Source organism: Vipera ursinii, assembly GCF_947247035.1.
Source record: "Vipera ursinii genome assembly, chromosome: 1".
In the NCBI taxonomy this organism is placed as follows: Eukaryota; Metazoa; Chordata; class Lepidosauria; order Squamata; family Viperidae; genus Vipera; species Vipera ursinii.
In genome coordinates this window covers 100,841,277-100,859,053 of record NC_139512.1, presented here as the reverse complement: position 1 = coordinate 100,859,053, position 17,777 = coordinate 100,841,277, and the positions used below count along the sequence as shown (strand labels likewise).

The window sequence follows — 17,777 nt, the reverse complement described above, 5'->3', positions numbered from 1 at the left end:
TCACCAGGACCAGATGGATTATACCCCAAAGTTCTGAAGGAACTGGCAGACATGATTTAAGAACCACTGAACTATATCTCCCAAAGACCCTGCAGCACAGGTGTCAAACTCGCAATGTTACGTGATGTATCACAATGTATCATGACTTTTTTCCCATTGCTGGCAATGGGGTGGGCGTGATTTTGGTGTGATGCATCTGGCCCATGGGCCAGAAAACTACCAGAGGACTGGAAAAGAGATGATGTATTTTCCACCTTTAAAAACGGAAAGAAAAATAGATCCAGGAAACTACAGACCTATTAGCCTGACTTAAAAACCTGGGAAGATTCTGGAAAAGTAAATCAAGCAATGAATCAGTGAACACCTAGAAGCAAACAAAGTCATAACCAAAAGCCAACATGGGTTTGTCAAAAACAGATCATGCCAGACAAATCTTATTGCATTCTTTGACAAGGTGATAAATTTAGTCGACCAGAGGAATGCTGTGGATATAATTTACTTGGACTTCAGTAAGGCATTTGATAAAATGTGGGTTAAACAGTATCACCAGCAGATGGATTCATAACTGGCTAACCAACCGCACTCAAAGTATAGTCCTCAATGGAACTGCATCTACATGGAGGGAAGTATGCAGTAAGGTACCCCAAGGCGCTGTTTTAGGCCCAGTACTTTTAACATTTTCATCAATGATTTGGATAAGGGGGTACTTATCAAATTTGCAGATGACACCAAGGTGGCAGGAATAGACAACACTCCAGAAGATAGGCTTAAGATACAGAAGGATCTTGACAGACTTGAACATTGGGTGCTATCTAACAAAATGAAATTCAGTGGTGAAAAAAAGTAAGGTTTTACATTTAGGCAAGAAAAACCAAATGCACAGGTACACTATAGGTAGTATATCTTGCTCAATAGTAGTAATTGTGAGAAGGATCTTGGAGTCCTAGTGGTCAATCATTTAAATATGAGCCAGCAGTGTGCTGCAGTTGCCAAAAAGGCAACGCAGTTCTAGGCTGCATTAACAGAGGGATAGAATCAAGATCACATGAAGTGTTAACACCACTTTATAATGCCTTGGTAAGACCACACTTGGAATACTGCAACCAGTTTTGGTCACCACGATATAAAAAAGATGTTGAGACTCTAGAAAGTGTGCATAGAAGAGTAACAAAGATGATTAGGGGACTGGAGGCTAAAACATATAAGGAGCGATTGCTGGAATTGGGTATGTCTAGTTTAATGAAAAGAAGAACTAGGGGTGACATGATAGCAGTTGCCACAAAGAAGAGGGAGTCAAGCTATTCTCCAAAGCACCTGAAGGCAGGACAAGAAGTATGGAAACTAATCAAGGAGAGAAGCAACCTAGAACTAAGAAGAAATTTCCTGACATTTAGAAGAATTAATCAGTGGAACAACTTGCCTCCAGAAGTTGTGAATGCTCCAACACTGGAAACTTTAAAGAAGATATTGGACAACCATTCATCTGAAATGCTATAGGATTTCCTGCCTAAGCAGAGGGTTGGACTAGAAGACCTCCAATGTTCCGTCCAACTCTGTTATTCTATTCTATTCTATTCTATTCTATTCTATTCTATTCTATTCTATTCTATTCTATTCTATTCTATTCTATTCTATTCTATTCTATTCTAAATATTCCCTCAGTCAGGACTCAATCAAAGTACAGCTTTTGATTCTGCAGAGCTTTTCTTAAAGGTCCTCTCAATTACACCAACATCTGAGCTAGTGAGACAAACTTTCCACCACAAGTGGGGGAAGGCACAAGTGATATAAATTAAAAATATATACCTTAGCATCACAGTTCACTTTACATAATATTAAACAATTCATTCAATTCATGTGATGCTAAAAATAACAGAAAGTACTAAGGAGGTATATATTAATTGAAACAGGATGTTGAATACTGTTTCATTTTTCCAGTGGAATAATTTTAAAAAACTCTAATTAAATTAAATACTTCAAGTATTTTTAGTCTGAGGCATTTACTTTAATAATTAAATAAAGAAATATTACTCTAATGTATTTTAGTTGCTAAAAACATGCTGACCAATCATGCTGACCACTGCAGTAAAATATAGGCCTTATTCAGGAAAAGGGTTCCAAATGAAAACAGTTTACTTGGCTAAGAAGTGAAGACTGTCAGCAAATATTTAATCAGTTTCCTAAAATCTGATTGTTTATAAATGCCACTGAATTTAGTTTCAAGCATGCAATCTTCAGTCAAGTGTACTGTACATTTACTTCAGGTGTATTCATTTCAGTCTAACAGACACAGCCTCCTTGTGGAATTACACCACAGACTTACCCCTGGTGGTTCCTCCTCCAAAGTCACTGTCTATTTGCTGAAATCCAGGAATCGGTCTTGTGGTAAGATACCATACGGCGTGAAGAACATCTGTTGCATGTATTCGATTGTGATCTAAAATAATACAGTTTTTGTTAAATGTAACCTTGCCATTATATATGAAGACTCAATAACCCAAGGAAACACAAGACAGAGGCAAAGATGGAATTCTAATTCAAGAAAAAGGGCCTCATAGACCATAGCTGCATTCCCCCCCTCACATTAAACAATTTGCATGCCAGTTCTTCATCAGTTAATAGACCAGCAGAATTTCAAATCCACAGCTTAATCTCATGGGGTTTCAATGAGATTTTCCACTAGGCTCAATGTGTCAATGAAGATTTTCAGTCATCCAGTAGAATTGTCTGGAAGTTACGGCAATTGGATTTCTCTTTATTATTTTTTGAAATGTTTCACTGTTTATCAGTCTGAAGAAGCAACCTGGATAAGCAGCAAAACATTTCAAACCAAAAAGAAAACAAGTCTACTTGCCACAGGCTCATCGAGAATTTAATTCATATCTCTCCTTAATATTTTTTTAGATTAGCAAAGCCTTACACACATTTGGTTTTATCTACTTTTCTTATTATTACTTTATAAAATCTAATGTTATCACATAATTAGTAAGACTGAGAAATAATAAAAGAAACAGAAATAAAACTCTATTAAATTACAGTAATAGTTACAAATACAAATATACTCGAATATAATAAAACTCAACAGAAGTCTCAGATTAATAAATTAGCCTAATTTTGTCAACCATTACTCACAAGGAATGTCTCGATAACCGTTTTCGAGTGCTTGAAAGTAGTTCATGAAATGCTGAATTGGAATTTTGAAAATCTCGAATAAACCAGTGTCTTGAAACAATGTAAATGCAACCTAAACACACAATAGACACATATTAAAACACTGTGAAAAACATTTCAGTTTTTTTTAGATCCTTTGAGATTGAATGTTTGCCTTTCCCCGTGTCGCTTTCTGGCAACCCTCTGCCCTACCAAGTATTGATAACCAAGAACTCCTCAGCCTGAACACTATGGAATGCGAAGGGGGTAGAAAGGGGGCTTAACAGAGGTGAGGAATCCACCTTATATAAATTATAGCACTGAAATCATTAATGGGTTTTGTCAAAACCCAATTAATATTTAATGCTAATATAATATAAATTTGCTAAATCCAGCTTTACCCAACCCTTGAGATTTTCTTCCCACCTGCTAAATCAGTACAGGTGTCACATCTATATATGTATATGCATGTATACATACAAAAAGAACGAATGAGATGTATCTCAGATGAAATATCCTTGATTAATTAACTTAATTGATTTACAAAATCAACTGATCCATAAGTGCATATATTAAGTATTCTCTCTACTATAAGGTAAAAAGGTAAAGGTTCCCCTGCACATGCGTGCTAGTCGTTTCCGACTCTAGGGGCCAGTGCTCATCTCTGTTTCAAAGCTGAAGAGCCAGCGCTTTTCCGAGGACATCTCCGTGGTCATGTGGCCGGCATGACTAGACGTCAAAGGCGCACAGAACGCTGTTACCTTTCCACCATAGTGGTCCCTATTTTTCTACTTGCATTTTTACGTGGTTTTGAATACAAATGCACATACAACACATACAGCAGAAACAGCGGAAAGATTTATAAGACCAGTTTACCCTATGCCAATAAGAGTTTTCAACAACTTCTTTCATTCTTATCTATACTCACTTTCTCCCCATTCACATGGAGCTATTTGAGGAAAAACATGGTTCAATCTGGAAAACAAGTATGTTTCTTTGCAAATGTGCTACTTATTTATATCAAAGTTTGTATGTATTTATGCAGAGAGAACAGCTTCCAGAATGTTCATATGTGTATGGTTAGAATTATTCAGATAAAATATATGGAATTTCTACAGTAGCAACAAACCTGGCTAAGGATTGTTCTAGATTTATCTCCCATTTTTTGAACAAGATCAAATATTTGAAAATTCCAGCTGTTCATTTCCTCCATTAATGAATTATAGTTTTCTATTAACATCAGTTCTAATGAAGAATTCTCCTCAATCTGTAATAGAAAAAATAGTAAGACAAAATAAGAACAGAACCTGATAGCAAATCTCTTTTGTTAGCATATAATCAAGGTCTGTGAATCAGAATTCAGCTAGATACTATTATGGTTATACCAGAGTAAAGGGACATTTGTATGCTTTTAGCTCTTAGTATAAATCACTGCAAATAAATAAGCAGTATCTTCCCAGATAATTTAGTTCAAAAATATGTTCTGTCTTCACAACATATGTTCAGCCTTCATAACAATCTGAGGTATTTTCTTCTCCCAATTTAAAATATGTATGTATGTATATATGCATGCATGCATGCATGTATGTATGTACTGTACATTTCAATCTGGGCTTTGCTGAAGTAGCTGATACAGTTATAAGTGGAGCTCTTTTGTTAATAGCACTTATAATTCATATTTAGAGTCAATAGGTAAAGGTAAAGGTTCCCCCGCACATGTGTGCTACTCTAGGGGCCAGCGCTCATCTCCGTTTCAAAGCCGAAGAGCCAGCGCTTGTCCGAGGACGTCTCCGTGGTCATGTGGCCAGCATGAGTAGACGCCAAAGGCGCACAGAACATTGTTACCTTCCCACCGTAGTGGTCACTATTTTTCTACTTGTATTTTTACATGCTTTCGAACTGCTAGGTTGGCAGAAGCTGGGATGAGTAACAGGTGCTCACTCTGCTACGCAGCACTCGGGATTTGACCCACCAAACTGCCGACCTTCTGATCAACAAGCTCAGCGTCCTAACCCACTGAGCCACCGTGTCCCTTAATTGGAGTCAATAAAGATCTGTAAAGAACCAACACCAGCACAAACCATCTAAGATGCTCAAGAGAGCCAGAATGGTACTGCAATTATAATTAGGCAAAATAATTTGAACCTGTTATCATGACACAGAGAATTATATGTAAAATGTGTTTTTTTAAATACGTTTTGTATACATTTACTGCATCTTTTTTTATTCTGATATTTTGAAAACTTCAAGATCTATTCAAACAAAATCCAAAGAAAATAAAATTCAGTATAAATAATATTATAATAACAGTTTTGTAAATAGGTGAAGTACAGAAGTAGTTTTTACAATAAAATATCAAACATCTCATTAAAACCAGAGACCAAACTATCAAGGTATCAAGGTATTCCGGAAATAATATACTTGCATCAGATTGAAAATCCATTTGATTTTTTGTTTCTTCTATTTCACTCTGCAGTTCCTCTGCAAGATGGTTGGGGTCTTTTGAAACCTTGCTGTTTCCATCTTCACCTTAAACAAGTGCACATAATATTAGCAATTTAATTAAAGCAAATTTGTTCAAAAATATGATTTCCTAACCTGGATTCCATTATATGGCTTTTATAAAACATACTAGCATTTGAAAATATTGGAATTACTATAGACTGCTCTAAGATTTTTAAAACAGGAGATACAAATGTTTTAAATAAATACTAAAATATCTCAGTATTTTAGATCCATCTGGCTCCCACCCTGATGACGTTTAAGAAATTTCTGAAAGGTTGGCTGTTTTCCCAAGCCTTGAATTAGGATGGGTGGTGGGTTTCAGCTGGTTCGCACCAGTTTGGCAGAACCGATAGCTAACTTTTTGTTGCCCAGACCCAGAATGGACTTCTGAAAGCGGCAACCACACAGAGAACAGGTTGTTCACATATTTGAATCCCACCATCGGTATTAAGCCCCTTGTGGGATTTTATCTGTCACTATGATTTTTTTTCTCGACATACATTGTTCTTTTCTTGGTTCTTTTGTTGTTACTAAGTTTTATGCTGTATACCTCTCAGATTCTTAATGGAATTGAGTGACCTTCTAAATTTAATAAATAATAAATAAATAAATCATCTTGTAGCATCACCTCCCACTGCGTTGGCAAGACCAACCTTTCACTACCGCGCTTCGGGGAGTGGAGGATGGGGAAAGCATTTTAAATTCCCATTTTCACACAATTCTGGACAAAGAACAGTGTAGCTGAGATTGAAATTCATAAATGTGGATCCCCTGAAGTGTTTTTCATAAATTCATATTCTCAAAGAAACAGTTATTACTGAAACAAAGGATGTTACATATTTACACGGACCAAAATCCTACCTGATTTTTGGCTTTGACATTCTGCTACAGATTCACATAATGAGTTTGCGACAGAGTTGAGCACTTGTCGTCTGCAACTTATTGAAGATTAAAAATAATAATCAAGAAATGCCATTTTTAATTTGTATTCACATTTTTCTGAATGTATTTTTCTTAAGTATTGTGAAATATTAAAACTCTATAAGAATATCACTGCTGTAATTCCAATTTGAGTATCCACCAATATCATTATAGCTATACTCAAGAAGAAAAGAGCTTCAAGTGAGCATAGAGGACCAAATATTTTTAGAAATAATTTTTCAGGTACTATCTCACACATTTTTAGACAGCATATAGGAGAAGAATGATATGTATAAAAAAGTAAAGGCTGATGTCAACACAAAGAATCATCAATAAAGAAAGCTCATTTAAGTTCAGGTAAAAGCAGTCAATAATGTATAAAATGTAACTGCCTACCATAGCAAACAAGTTATTATTTAATTTAAATAATTGTGGGGGGGACCCTAAGATGACACCCTCTATTAATTAAAGATATTATATATGCTGTTTAAACAAAAATGAATCATTACCTATTGCAGGTATAACATGAAGATGTTCTAAATTGTTGTTGACAATCTGAAAAATTGAATGGGCTCCCCAGAGATTTATGTACATTAACACTAGGTTTAGTAAGGAAATCAGCACTTTCAGGAAACTCCACAGGCGATCGGTGGTACCCACTGGAGAGAAACCCGTTACTGGGTGAAGTGCCAGGACTTAAATTCTGAGAAATTCCTAAAGAAGAGATGGAGAAGAAACCAAAGAAATAAGATGTTAGAAGAGTAGCACTGGCTCAACAGATGTTCTCAGGTTGCAGGTAAAATCTGGAACTCTCTTGTCTAAAGAGGCTAGTTTGGATCCTGTCTGTTGGTATACTTCTATTGAGTGAAGATCTTTGCTTTCAGAAGGGCATTCTCTCCATAAGCTACATAAATATTAAAAGATGCTAGCTAGATTTAAAGACTGATTTTCAGTATATTGTGATTTCTGCTTTTATACATTTCATTTAGTGAACTTTGTTAACCAGTTTTAATTTAATTTAATTTAATTTAATTTTCCACAAGACAATACCAGATCTACTAAGAATTATGAGTTCTTTTGCAAAAAAATGTAGTAGGTCTACTTATACATTATTGTCAGAATGAAGACTTGCTTTACATGTTAATTCATCCTTGTGTTTCTATTAATACCAGCCAGCACCATACATATGTATAAATACACACACACACACACACACACACACACACAAATGCACACAATGTGAGTGTGATGTGTATCCTGCAACACTTATTATCATCTCCATCTGAAGACAATCAGGGCCTGAAATATTTGAAGTGTACCTGGCTACTTATATGTAATTCTTCATTTGATCATCTCTGGATTCATATAACAGATTCCACACTTTGTCCTAAAGCCTTTCAGAATGTTCCAGAAGGCTGAGGGAGGAACTGGAACTATACTGGCGATTTAAAGACTGTTCAAATATTAAAAGGCTGACAAAATTTCAGCCAGCAATATTTGCAGCCTACAAAGTTTGCTCTCAAGGACAAGCCTCTGGACTGCTTAGTAAATATTCACAAGTATTTATGACCATTTTCACACTTATATCCTTTGAAGCATCCCCATGGTCATGTGATCAAAATTCGGGCACTTGGCAACTGGCAGTATTTATGGCAATCATGTGATCACTATTTGTAACCTTCCCAGCCAGCTTCAAATAAGCAACGTCATGGGGGAAGCCAGATTTGCTTAATGACTGCACGATTCACTTAACAACTGCAGTGCTTCATTCAACAACTGTGGCAAAAAAGATCATAAAATGAGGCACAACTCAACAACTGCCTTGCTTAGCCATGGAAATTTTGGATTCAACTGTGGTCATAAGCCAAGGACTATTTATGTATTAAAAAATCTATAACATATTTCTCTTAGGCCAGGAATAGGCAACCTTGGCTCTTTTATGACCTGTGGACTTCAACTCCCAGAATTCCTGAGTCAGCATAGCTTAGCTGACTCAGGAATTCTGAGAGTTGAAGTCCATGAGTCATAAAAGAACCAAGGTTGCCTACCCCTGTCTTAGGCAAAATTGGCATGTTTATTAAAGGACAGGGGAATCTTTACTGCCACACATGTAACACCACAGTTTTGTGAGCTGCATGGTTTCCCAGTATGTTTCTGGGGGCAATTGAAGCTGCTTCACCTTTAAAGCCCTTCATAGCTTGGGGGGATGTCATTTTCTATCCCTCCAATTCAATCCAGCAGGTGAGCAGCCTACAGGTCCCATCAGCCAAGGAATGTTGACTGGTAGGAACCAGAAAATATGCCTTCTTTGCATAACCCTTGCCCTCTGGAATATTCTCCCTTCAAATATCAGCATGATCTTGACCCTGCTGGCCTTTTGCAAGGCCACGAGAAGACTTGGTTGTGTGCCTGGGCCCTGAATGTATTAAGAGTCCCATTTCCTGTTTGTATGAAGAACTAGTTTTACTTGGTGCCACATATATTTATTTTGTATTGTTTAAATTATTTCTATTTTTTTTACATCTGATTAATCCATATTGTCCAGAGGTAGCAGCTATAGAAATCAAACAAATAAATAAATAAATAGAAAATGCTTTCTCTTCGTGTCAACAATACTTATTTTAGCTACGTACGCTATAAGCAACTCAACCTTAACTTCGGTAGCAAACAGAACAATAAAAATATATTTTATCATTTTGCAAAGGATGCATTTTTTCATTTGAGCAACAAAATATTTTAGTTACAATATGCTTAAAATAATCCAAGCAATATAATAATTTAAGTTGCATAAATGTACTATTTTCAAAAGAAACCGTATCATTCTATGGACATCCCTATAGGCAATGTATAAATGTTACATTCTTACCGGCTCGTCTAGAACCTGCATTGTTTGCTGAGGTCACTGAAGATGACCTTTGTTTCGGAATTGTCAACAGGTTTGTGCCAAGAAGAGGATAAGATCCTAGGCTATTTAAAAACAGAAAAAGAAATCTTTATTTTATCAAACTAAAATACAGGAAAGGACATTTTAAAATTGAAATTAAATATAAGATATCAATCAATGATTACAGCCAAAGGCCAGGAATATTGAATACTAGTAAAAGATAGTAAAATAAAACAAATAAAATAAGTAAAGTAGTAATCAGAACCCTAAAACCCTAAAACAAAACGAAGAATGACTCTTGCTAAAAGGAATCTTCTCAATTAATGGTCAGTGCCTGGTTGTACGTAATGTTGTATGTAAGGATTCAAGGCTGATCCCTCTTTTTACTCCTCCCCCTGGCACTACCAGTCTTTCTCCTACAATGACATCATGCTGGCTGCTAAACTACGGTAAGTTCTGACTATGGGAGATCTTACATTAGTTGATGCCTCACATTCACTGCTGCTACATGGTATTTTGCTATAATTTTGGCTACAGAGGCTTTGCAATCTGAAAAAAGCAAAGCTCATACAGACATGAAATTTATATAACTGTTCTTACTGATGAAGCAGGAGTAAGCTATGTTTGTATATGTCTCCATACAAATGCAAAATAAGACATTGTTTCAAGTCAACCTTAAGCACATCAGAATTGAACTCAAGACTGTGGACAGAGTTAGCATGCAGTGCTACATTCTAACCACTGCACCACCAGGGCTCTTATCTAATGCTACATAAAATAAAATTTGCTCGTTATTGTACAAATCTATGTGACAGTCCTGTGGGCAATAGATAGTTAAACCTTAGTAACTTCTAAAACATCTTGAGACTTTTGAGTCATTTGAGTTATAGCATTAGCATTTCTTTCATTCTGCCTTAATCACATTTTGGTGTTAATGACTCCTAAATTCTGTGCATACCTTGCCTCAATTTCCATCACTCCATTATACATTATTGTAGCTAATGTAAGAAGGGACGCGGTGGCTCAGTGGGCTAGGACGCTGAGCCTGTCAACCAGAAGGTTGGCAGTTTGGCGGGTCGAATCCCAAGTGCCGCGTAACAGAGTGAGCGCCTGTTACTCGTCCCAGCTTCTACCAACCTAGCAGTTCGAAAGCACGTAAAAATGCAAGTAGAAAAATAGGGACCACTACGGTGGGAAGGTAACAGCATTCCGTGCGCCTTTGGCGTCCAGTCATGCCGGCCACATGACCATGGAGACGTCCTCGGACAAGCACTGGCTCTTCGGCTTTGAAACAGAGATGAGCACCGGCCCCTAGAGTCAGAAACGACTAGCACGCATGTGCGGGGGAGCCTTTACCTTTAGCTAATGTAAGAGGATGATGGAAACTCTCTAGATGTGCTACCACTTGTAACTTTAAAAGATACAGTGGAAATTTCGGAAGAAGTGATCCAATAATCACCATCTGACCTTCTCTCTATTCTCAATTTAGCTATTAATTGCCAATTAACATACCTTCTAAAATGCAGAGGCCCAGGCTTGTGGTCAACTGTCTCAGATAAAATCTCATTAAGCTGTACCCTTAGTCCTTTAATAAACGTGGGTGGAGAGACTCCACTAGGGACTCATCCAGATATTAACATTAAAATTGTGAGTAGAAAGCATGACCATTATCACCCATACTAGCATTTAAACCCCACCAATTAATATAAATTGATTTTTTTGTATACTTGATGATATGCTTTTCAATGTGACATTATTTGGGACCTATTTAGAGGTGTGTACAAATTAAATTATTCTTACAAAATATGGCAGTATTGCAACTGCCTGACACTCTAAGGAAGACAGGAGAATTTACTAATCCAGCCTTTGGTCTCTCACCTGACTGGGACAAACTGACTTAATATAAAACCTACTTTACTCTAATTCAGTTGTAACTCATTTGTACTATGGTACAAGAACATCAAATTTTGAAAAATATTTTAAAAAGAAATATTTTTTTGATTTTGACTGCCATTCTAAAATATTCCATAAGGTGCAGGTGTGGTCTTTTGGGGATGGTTATTTTTCCTGCTTATTACTGCAATTTCATGCAACCCAGCAGTTGTAATAATTATTATAAGTGTATCTTATTCTCCAGTCATAGATACATAACTATATCCTAACAGATATAGTAAAGGTTAAACACACAGGGTTGCAGCTAAGTGCTATAAAATAGCATAGAAACATATTTTAGAAACATAATAAAAAGAGTCGTACTGTATCAGACCATAGACCTAATTACTCCAGCAATCTCTTGCAAGAAGCCCAAACATAGGACGTAGGTACAAGAGAATATATTTTTCATGCTCCCTAGCAACTATGTATTATTAGCAATAGCTAATAAAAGGTAACCACATGCTGAAGACATAGGCTCTATTGAGGGAATTTAAAAGCAAAGATCCACTTGGTCACGCTCTTTCAGTCTGTGATACTTGTTTTAATATTGCAATGCCTTATCTACAAAGCGAACATAGAATTTACAATGCACAAAGTAATTTAAAAGAAACAGAGGATCATCACCTCAAATATTTGCAGGAAATCCTTGTTTAGTGACCATATTCAGGACCATTAATAATTTGATCATTAAGCAGACAAAAGTGAAACTATGACTATGCTTATGATTTTATGTCAGCTTTCCTTTGCTTTACTGACCTGCAAAGGTTGTAAATGCAAGGATTAGCTCTAAAATTTCTTTTTCATTATTGTCATAACTACAAAGAGCCACTAAACAAAAACAGTCACTAAATGAAGACCATCTGTATAGCACTTTTCTTAATTCTAAGTACATTCTTCAGGAGGAGACATCACCTTAAAAACTCAAGCAAGACATCTTTTTCCCCCCTTATCAATAAGATTACAGAACATATTTATTCATTTTTCCTATTTCTAAACTGCCCATTTCCCTCAGAGGATCTCTGGGTTGTGAGAGAGGCTCAGGGCAGTGATTATTTATTAATTATTTAAGAAAGTTATAATATAATTGATTGAAAGTAATGGTTGCAACTTTGTACAAACTTTTGGTGTTATCTATTAACAATGAAGTGATTTTGGGGTGAATAATGACTGAAGAAAAATGGATAGAAATAGCATTTCTGTTCTTGTTGCCTTAACTCATGTAATTCTTAAAGAAAAAGTTTTTAGCTGTAGCTAGTTTTATATGAGAAATATACATGAGCAATTTAGAATCCTGAACTGCTAATGTATATTGCATTAATATATTTAAACAGATTGTTTAAATAGTCCAAATTTGAAATGCTCTCCAGACAATGTGCTTAACTAGGAAATGGAATGTAGAGTAACATATTTCTGGAGAGCTTTATCACTACACTCTTTTATTTATTAACTTGTCCACTGTGCAACTCTGCCGATTAACGAATGCATTCTATTTCTTATAACATTAATGTGTAACTCTGTAATTGCCAATTTAATCCTAATGCATACTTAGCATGCATTTTTTATCAAATCTATCTTGGGGTGCTATTCAAAAAGAATACTTAAGATTTAAGAAACATTTATATAATTTTCACTTTAAAAAATAGAACTAGAAACTAGCAGCTATGTTGTAAAACTACGCCATCTGCTGTTTGAAATCTGAAATAGGAAAGCATCTAGATACGCTCAGAACTCAATTTTTTTTAAAGTCTGATGTTTTGTTTTTATTTTATTTTTTATTTTTTATTCCATTTATATCCCGCCCTTCTCCGAAGACTCAGGGCGGCTTACAAGCTTAGCAGTAGCCTTCATTCTATGTATATGCCTGCTTATTAGGGCTTTCACACACACACCCCAAGCGGCATTATTACAAAGTCAGCTTAATTGCCCCCAACAATCTGGGTCCTCATTTTACCTACCTGGGAAGGATGGAAGGCAACTTTTAATGTATTTTATATATTTTTAGATGCATATAAAATTGGATATCTTTAGCTACATTTGTTAATCCTTTGATTCATTTGTCTATTTGGAAAAAAACTTATATAACTTATTGAATCACATATATAATTGTGTTAAATATAATACAAATTAAATTAATAATTTAGTGGTGAGTGAAATCTCAATCTTGATTATGTGAACCCAGTGCTTTTTTTGTAAAAGAAAAAGGTGCCGGAACTCACACATGCCATACAACCCGCCTTGCCTACCCTACAAGGTTCCATCCAAAAAAGGTGCCGGAACTCCGTTCTGAGCGTTCTATGAGAAAAAAAGCCCTGTGTGAACCAATCAATAATATGATTCACTAGCTATTCTTGCACCTATAATTGTATCTATTTAATATATTTGTGGAAAATTTGTCAATAGACTTTCTCCTGCCTGTGCCTTTTGGCTTCCATATCCTGTACCTCTTTCATGACTGATAAATTAATTAGATTCTTACGGCTAATATATTGATCATTCTTTATTTGTGTAGGTTCTCACTGTTTCTTTCAAACATTTGCTTAAATGTTTCTTGCCCTGTCCAGGAGGAGAGCTCTCCATCACAATTTCTTGACCTCTGTACTAGAAGCTGCATTTCTAAAACTCATTCTCTCTGACTTTTAATAAAATAACTTTTATTTTTCAGTTCACACAAAAGAACTTCTAGCATCCAAACTGGAGATCTAAGTATACGAGTATAACTTATAAATCAACAGAAGATGATTCTCAAGCTTAGGGAGAAATTATTATTTGTAATACTTTTCAATAATGTCATTTTTAGGTTATCAGATCTGGGCAGCAAAAATCTAGATAATTATTAGCTAGCAGCAAATATTTAATTATTTGCTGCCATCTGGTGGTCATCTGGATTTCTGCAGTTCTGTTCTGAAAGTTTTTGTATTCTAGGATTCTAGTAACTGGTAGTTCTTATGCATTAGGTTACAGGGAAAATTTAAAAAAAAACCTAAGAATTAATTTATTGGTAAATTTAATTCATGTAGGACATTTAAAATTTACTGGTTCTTCTCACAAGAGCAAAATAGATTGTAGGCAAGCTAATGGCATTCACTCCTTTTATATTATTTCTAAGAATTATCATCTAAACTAGAATGATAGAAACTAACTAAATGCCTCAAGTAGTGCTAGATTCCTATTTTTTATTTTACTATCCAATAAATAATTATTATATATAAATGACTTATCTTAAGTGGCAATTTCATTTCTTAACTTTTGATGCTCAGAATTAGTGTTTGCTGTTAATTGCTTCCTAAAATACCATACTTTAAACAGCTTGGATGAATGAAGTAATACATTTAATTACAAATATTTTACGCTACTGATAGAATTCAAGAACCATATTGTACAATATTGATTCAATTCAATATATATGTCTGAATATTTTCTACTGTAGGTAAAAAAAATGTAAAATCTATATTGGTAATATTCTAACCTTGAAAGATTATATTCATGGTGTGATCGTTTGCCATTACTACGTTCCCATCTAGAAGTTGGATCAATGGGCAGCAAGCTTCCTAAACTTCGCCTTAACTGTGGTGTTGGTAAGCTATTTCGACTGCTCAGTACCTAGTTAAGAACAAGTTAAGAAAAATTATACTTTTCCCCCCACAAAATATCCATTTTAAATCATGCTTTGTTGTTCTCAGCAGTACACAAATATATATTAGCATCATTTAACTTAAATCAGCTAGCTAAAGTAATTAAACTTGAAACAACTTTGATCTTTAAAAAGTTTGACTACCATATTATCAATTCTCTTTATCCATTTATTTTTATGCCATAAGTGCCACAGAGGATTGCCTTTATACAAATGTATTCATATTGTATTTGAGGCAACATCGTCTCCAACATTGATTGGAAGGTCTTGCTATGGTAACAGAAAGCTCATTTCTTAGGCCGTTTAAATCTAAACTAAGACTTTAGTTAAGAGTGGAAAGTTATCAGTTTGACTGCAATTTAAAGGTCAAACAGGGAAATTACATGAATCAGAAGCACAGAAATGGAAGCAAAACAAACAGAGAGAGAAAAGTTTAGGTGAAAAGGACTGGGGGGGAAAAACGAGCAGGTCAGCTGAGGTGTTGATTTTATTTATTTTTATTTGATTTGATTTGATTTGATTTGTATAACGCCCTTCTCCCGAAGGACTCAGGGCGGTGAACAGGGACATAAATACCAAAATACCCAAAATAAACAAATTAAAAACAAATTAAACCCTAGTGCCCAAATGCAGAAAATAAATTACATTAAAACAATAATTAAAACCAAAACCCATCAGACCAGGCCGGCTTGTTCAAACAAATAGGTTTTTAGGTCGCATTGGAAGGAGCGAAGGTCGGGAGCCATCCGGAGCTCAACCGGTAAACGGTTCCACAGGTCAGGCGCACCCACAGAGAACGCCCTCCCACTGGGGGCCACCAGTCGGCATTCTCCGAACGGCGGCACCCTGAGGAGGCCCTCTCTGTGGGAGCGCACTGGGCGGAGGGAGGTTGATGCCGGCCGCAGGTGCTCCCTAAGGTACTCCGGACCCATGCCATGTAGGGCTTTGTAGGTCATTACCAACACCTTGAATCTCACCCGGAAGGCAACCAGAAGCCAATGCAGCTCACAGAGCAGAGGTGTAATATAGGAGTATCGGGAGACCCCCAACACAACTCGTGCGGCTGCATTCTGCACCAGTTGGAGCCTCCGAGTGGTCCTCAAGGGCAGCCCCATGTAGAGGGCGTTGCAGTAGTCTAGCCGAGAGGTCACGAGCGCATGAGTGACTGTACACAAGGCATCATGATTGAAAGCAGTTGTATAATGCTAATGAGATAATATATGATAGGAAAGAAAGAATGCTAGTAGGGAAAGAAAAAGCTGGCTCATGGTTAATGGAAATGTAACAGAATAGGCAATAATTTGAAAAGAAGCTTAGGTAGCCACTAGCAGAATGGACAGTTACTTGGCTACACATGTACTTATATTCTATTAATAGGTGCAATGTAGGCCAACCTTCTGCTCCTTGCAGGGATCCAAATTAAAGGATCCATGCTATCCAGTCATTGCTTAAATTGTTCTCTACATAACTGGTTCCATGGCTGAACTGAACTGCTTTCGCTTAGGAAATGTTTCCTAATTTTCAAATAATACCTGTCTACTTTTAACTTTGCTATTCTGTGACCTGCCCTGCAGGTAAAAAAAAATAGATTGTAACGTTTTATCTGTAACATCTTTTGAACTACTTGAAAGATGAAATTGTACCCAAGTAATCTCTTTTAAAAATGCAATCTGTTTTCTTACCCTTTCCTTAGTTTCTAGTGCCTTGATTATTCCGTCTTTCCCTAAATCTGTCCCAGTTTCTCTGAAATCTTAAATGTGGTGCTCAGAATTAGATGAAATATTCAGTGTGAGGTTTGATCAATGCAGAATAAAGTGAAATGGTTACTCCCTATGATTTGGCTTCTTTTGATGCAGCCTAAACAGTAGCAGCTTCTTTTGCAGCCACATCACGCTGATAACATATTCAGTTTGTAATAATTTTTCCCAAGGTTTTCTTCAATTTATGATTACCAAAATAAATAATCCCTATTCCTTGCACTCAACATTAATGTCCAAAGTAAAATATTTTTAATTTGTCTCCTCCATTTTATTACTTTATTTTCAGTCCATTTGGCTACTTTACTAAGATCACTTTGAATTTTCTTTCTGAATGATAGAATATTAGCTATCTTATCAGTTGTTTACAATACAACCATTCCCTCCTTATCCAAGTTTTTAGTAGAATTGATTAAAGTGTCCAGCACCAAACTCTTTAATATCCAATCATTTATTCTCTTCCATTTGATAAGGAACCAGTGATGAAGACCATTTGAGTATGGTGTGCAAGCCAGTTAAATGTCCATTTAATTGGCATGCCATCCAATCCATACTTAATTGGCTTACTTATTAGAACATCATGGCCTATTTTGTCAAATGCTTCGCTGAACTTAAGATATTTTACTGTAGGTCAATATTCCCTTTAAAGCATCAAGGACTCCCAAAATTAGATAACTGTAGCTCAGTTGAGACATATTCTTGAGAAATCATATTGACTTCTGGTAATCAATGCATTATTTTCATTGTGCTCAGAATCTTCATAGGTATCAGTATCAGACTGATTAACTGGATCTTTTCCTTTTCCTTGGAAAATGGGACAAAATTTGCCCTCCTCAGTTTTGCCTGATCCATCATTCTTTCTCCAGGAATTTCCAATGCAATATATGAAATGTTGAACATCAGCAAGTTCCTTCAGCGTCATAAGATATAGTTGATTCAGACTAGAGACTTAGCCTCAAAGTATGTTTCTTGACCATGCTTCTATCATTCTCGT

General features: G+C 36.0%; 1 protein-coding gene across 1 annotated transcript in view; it reads right to left on the bottom strand.

The window, feature by feature from the left end:
- Nucleotides 1–17,777, bottom strand: part of PDE3B (phosphodiesterase 3B) — a 63,587-nt gene that overhangs the window by 14,533 nt on the left and 31,277 nt on the right. The window contains exons 4-11 of the mRNA XM_083363100.1: nt 14,862–14,995; nt 9,443–9,543; nt 7,086–7,290; nt 6,517–6,593; nt 5,576–5,679; nt 4,280–4,417; nt 3,133–3,244; nt 2,324–2,437 (exon numbers count right to left, since the gene is read on the bottom strand). Of these exons, the coding sequence (XP_083219226.1) occupies nt 2,324–2,437; nt 3,133–3,244; nt 4,280–4,417; nt 5,576–5,679; nt 6,517–6,593; nt 7,086–7,290; nt 9,443–9,543; nt 14,862–14,995 (985 nt within the window). The remainder of the gene's footprint in view (nt 1–2,323; nt 2,438–3,132; nt 3,245–4,279; nt 4,418–5,575; nt 5,680–6,516; nt 6,594–7,085; nt 7,291–9,442; nt 9,544–14,861; nt 14,996–17,777) is intronic.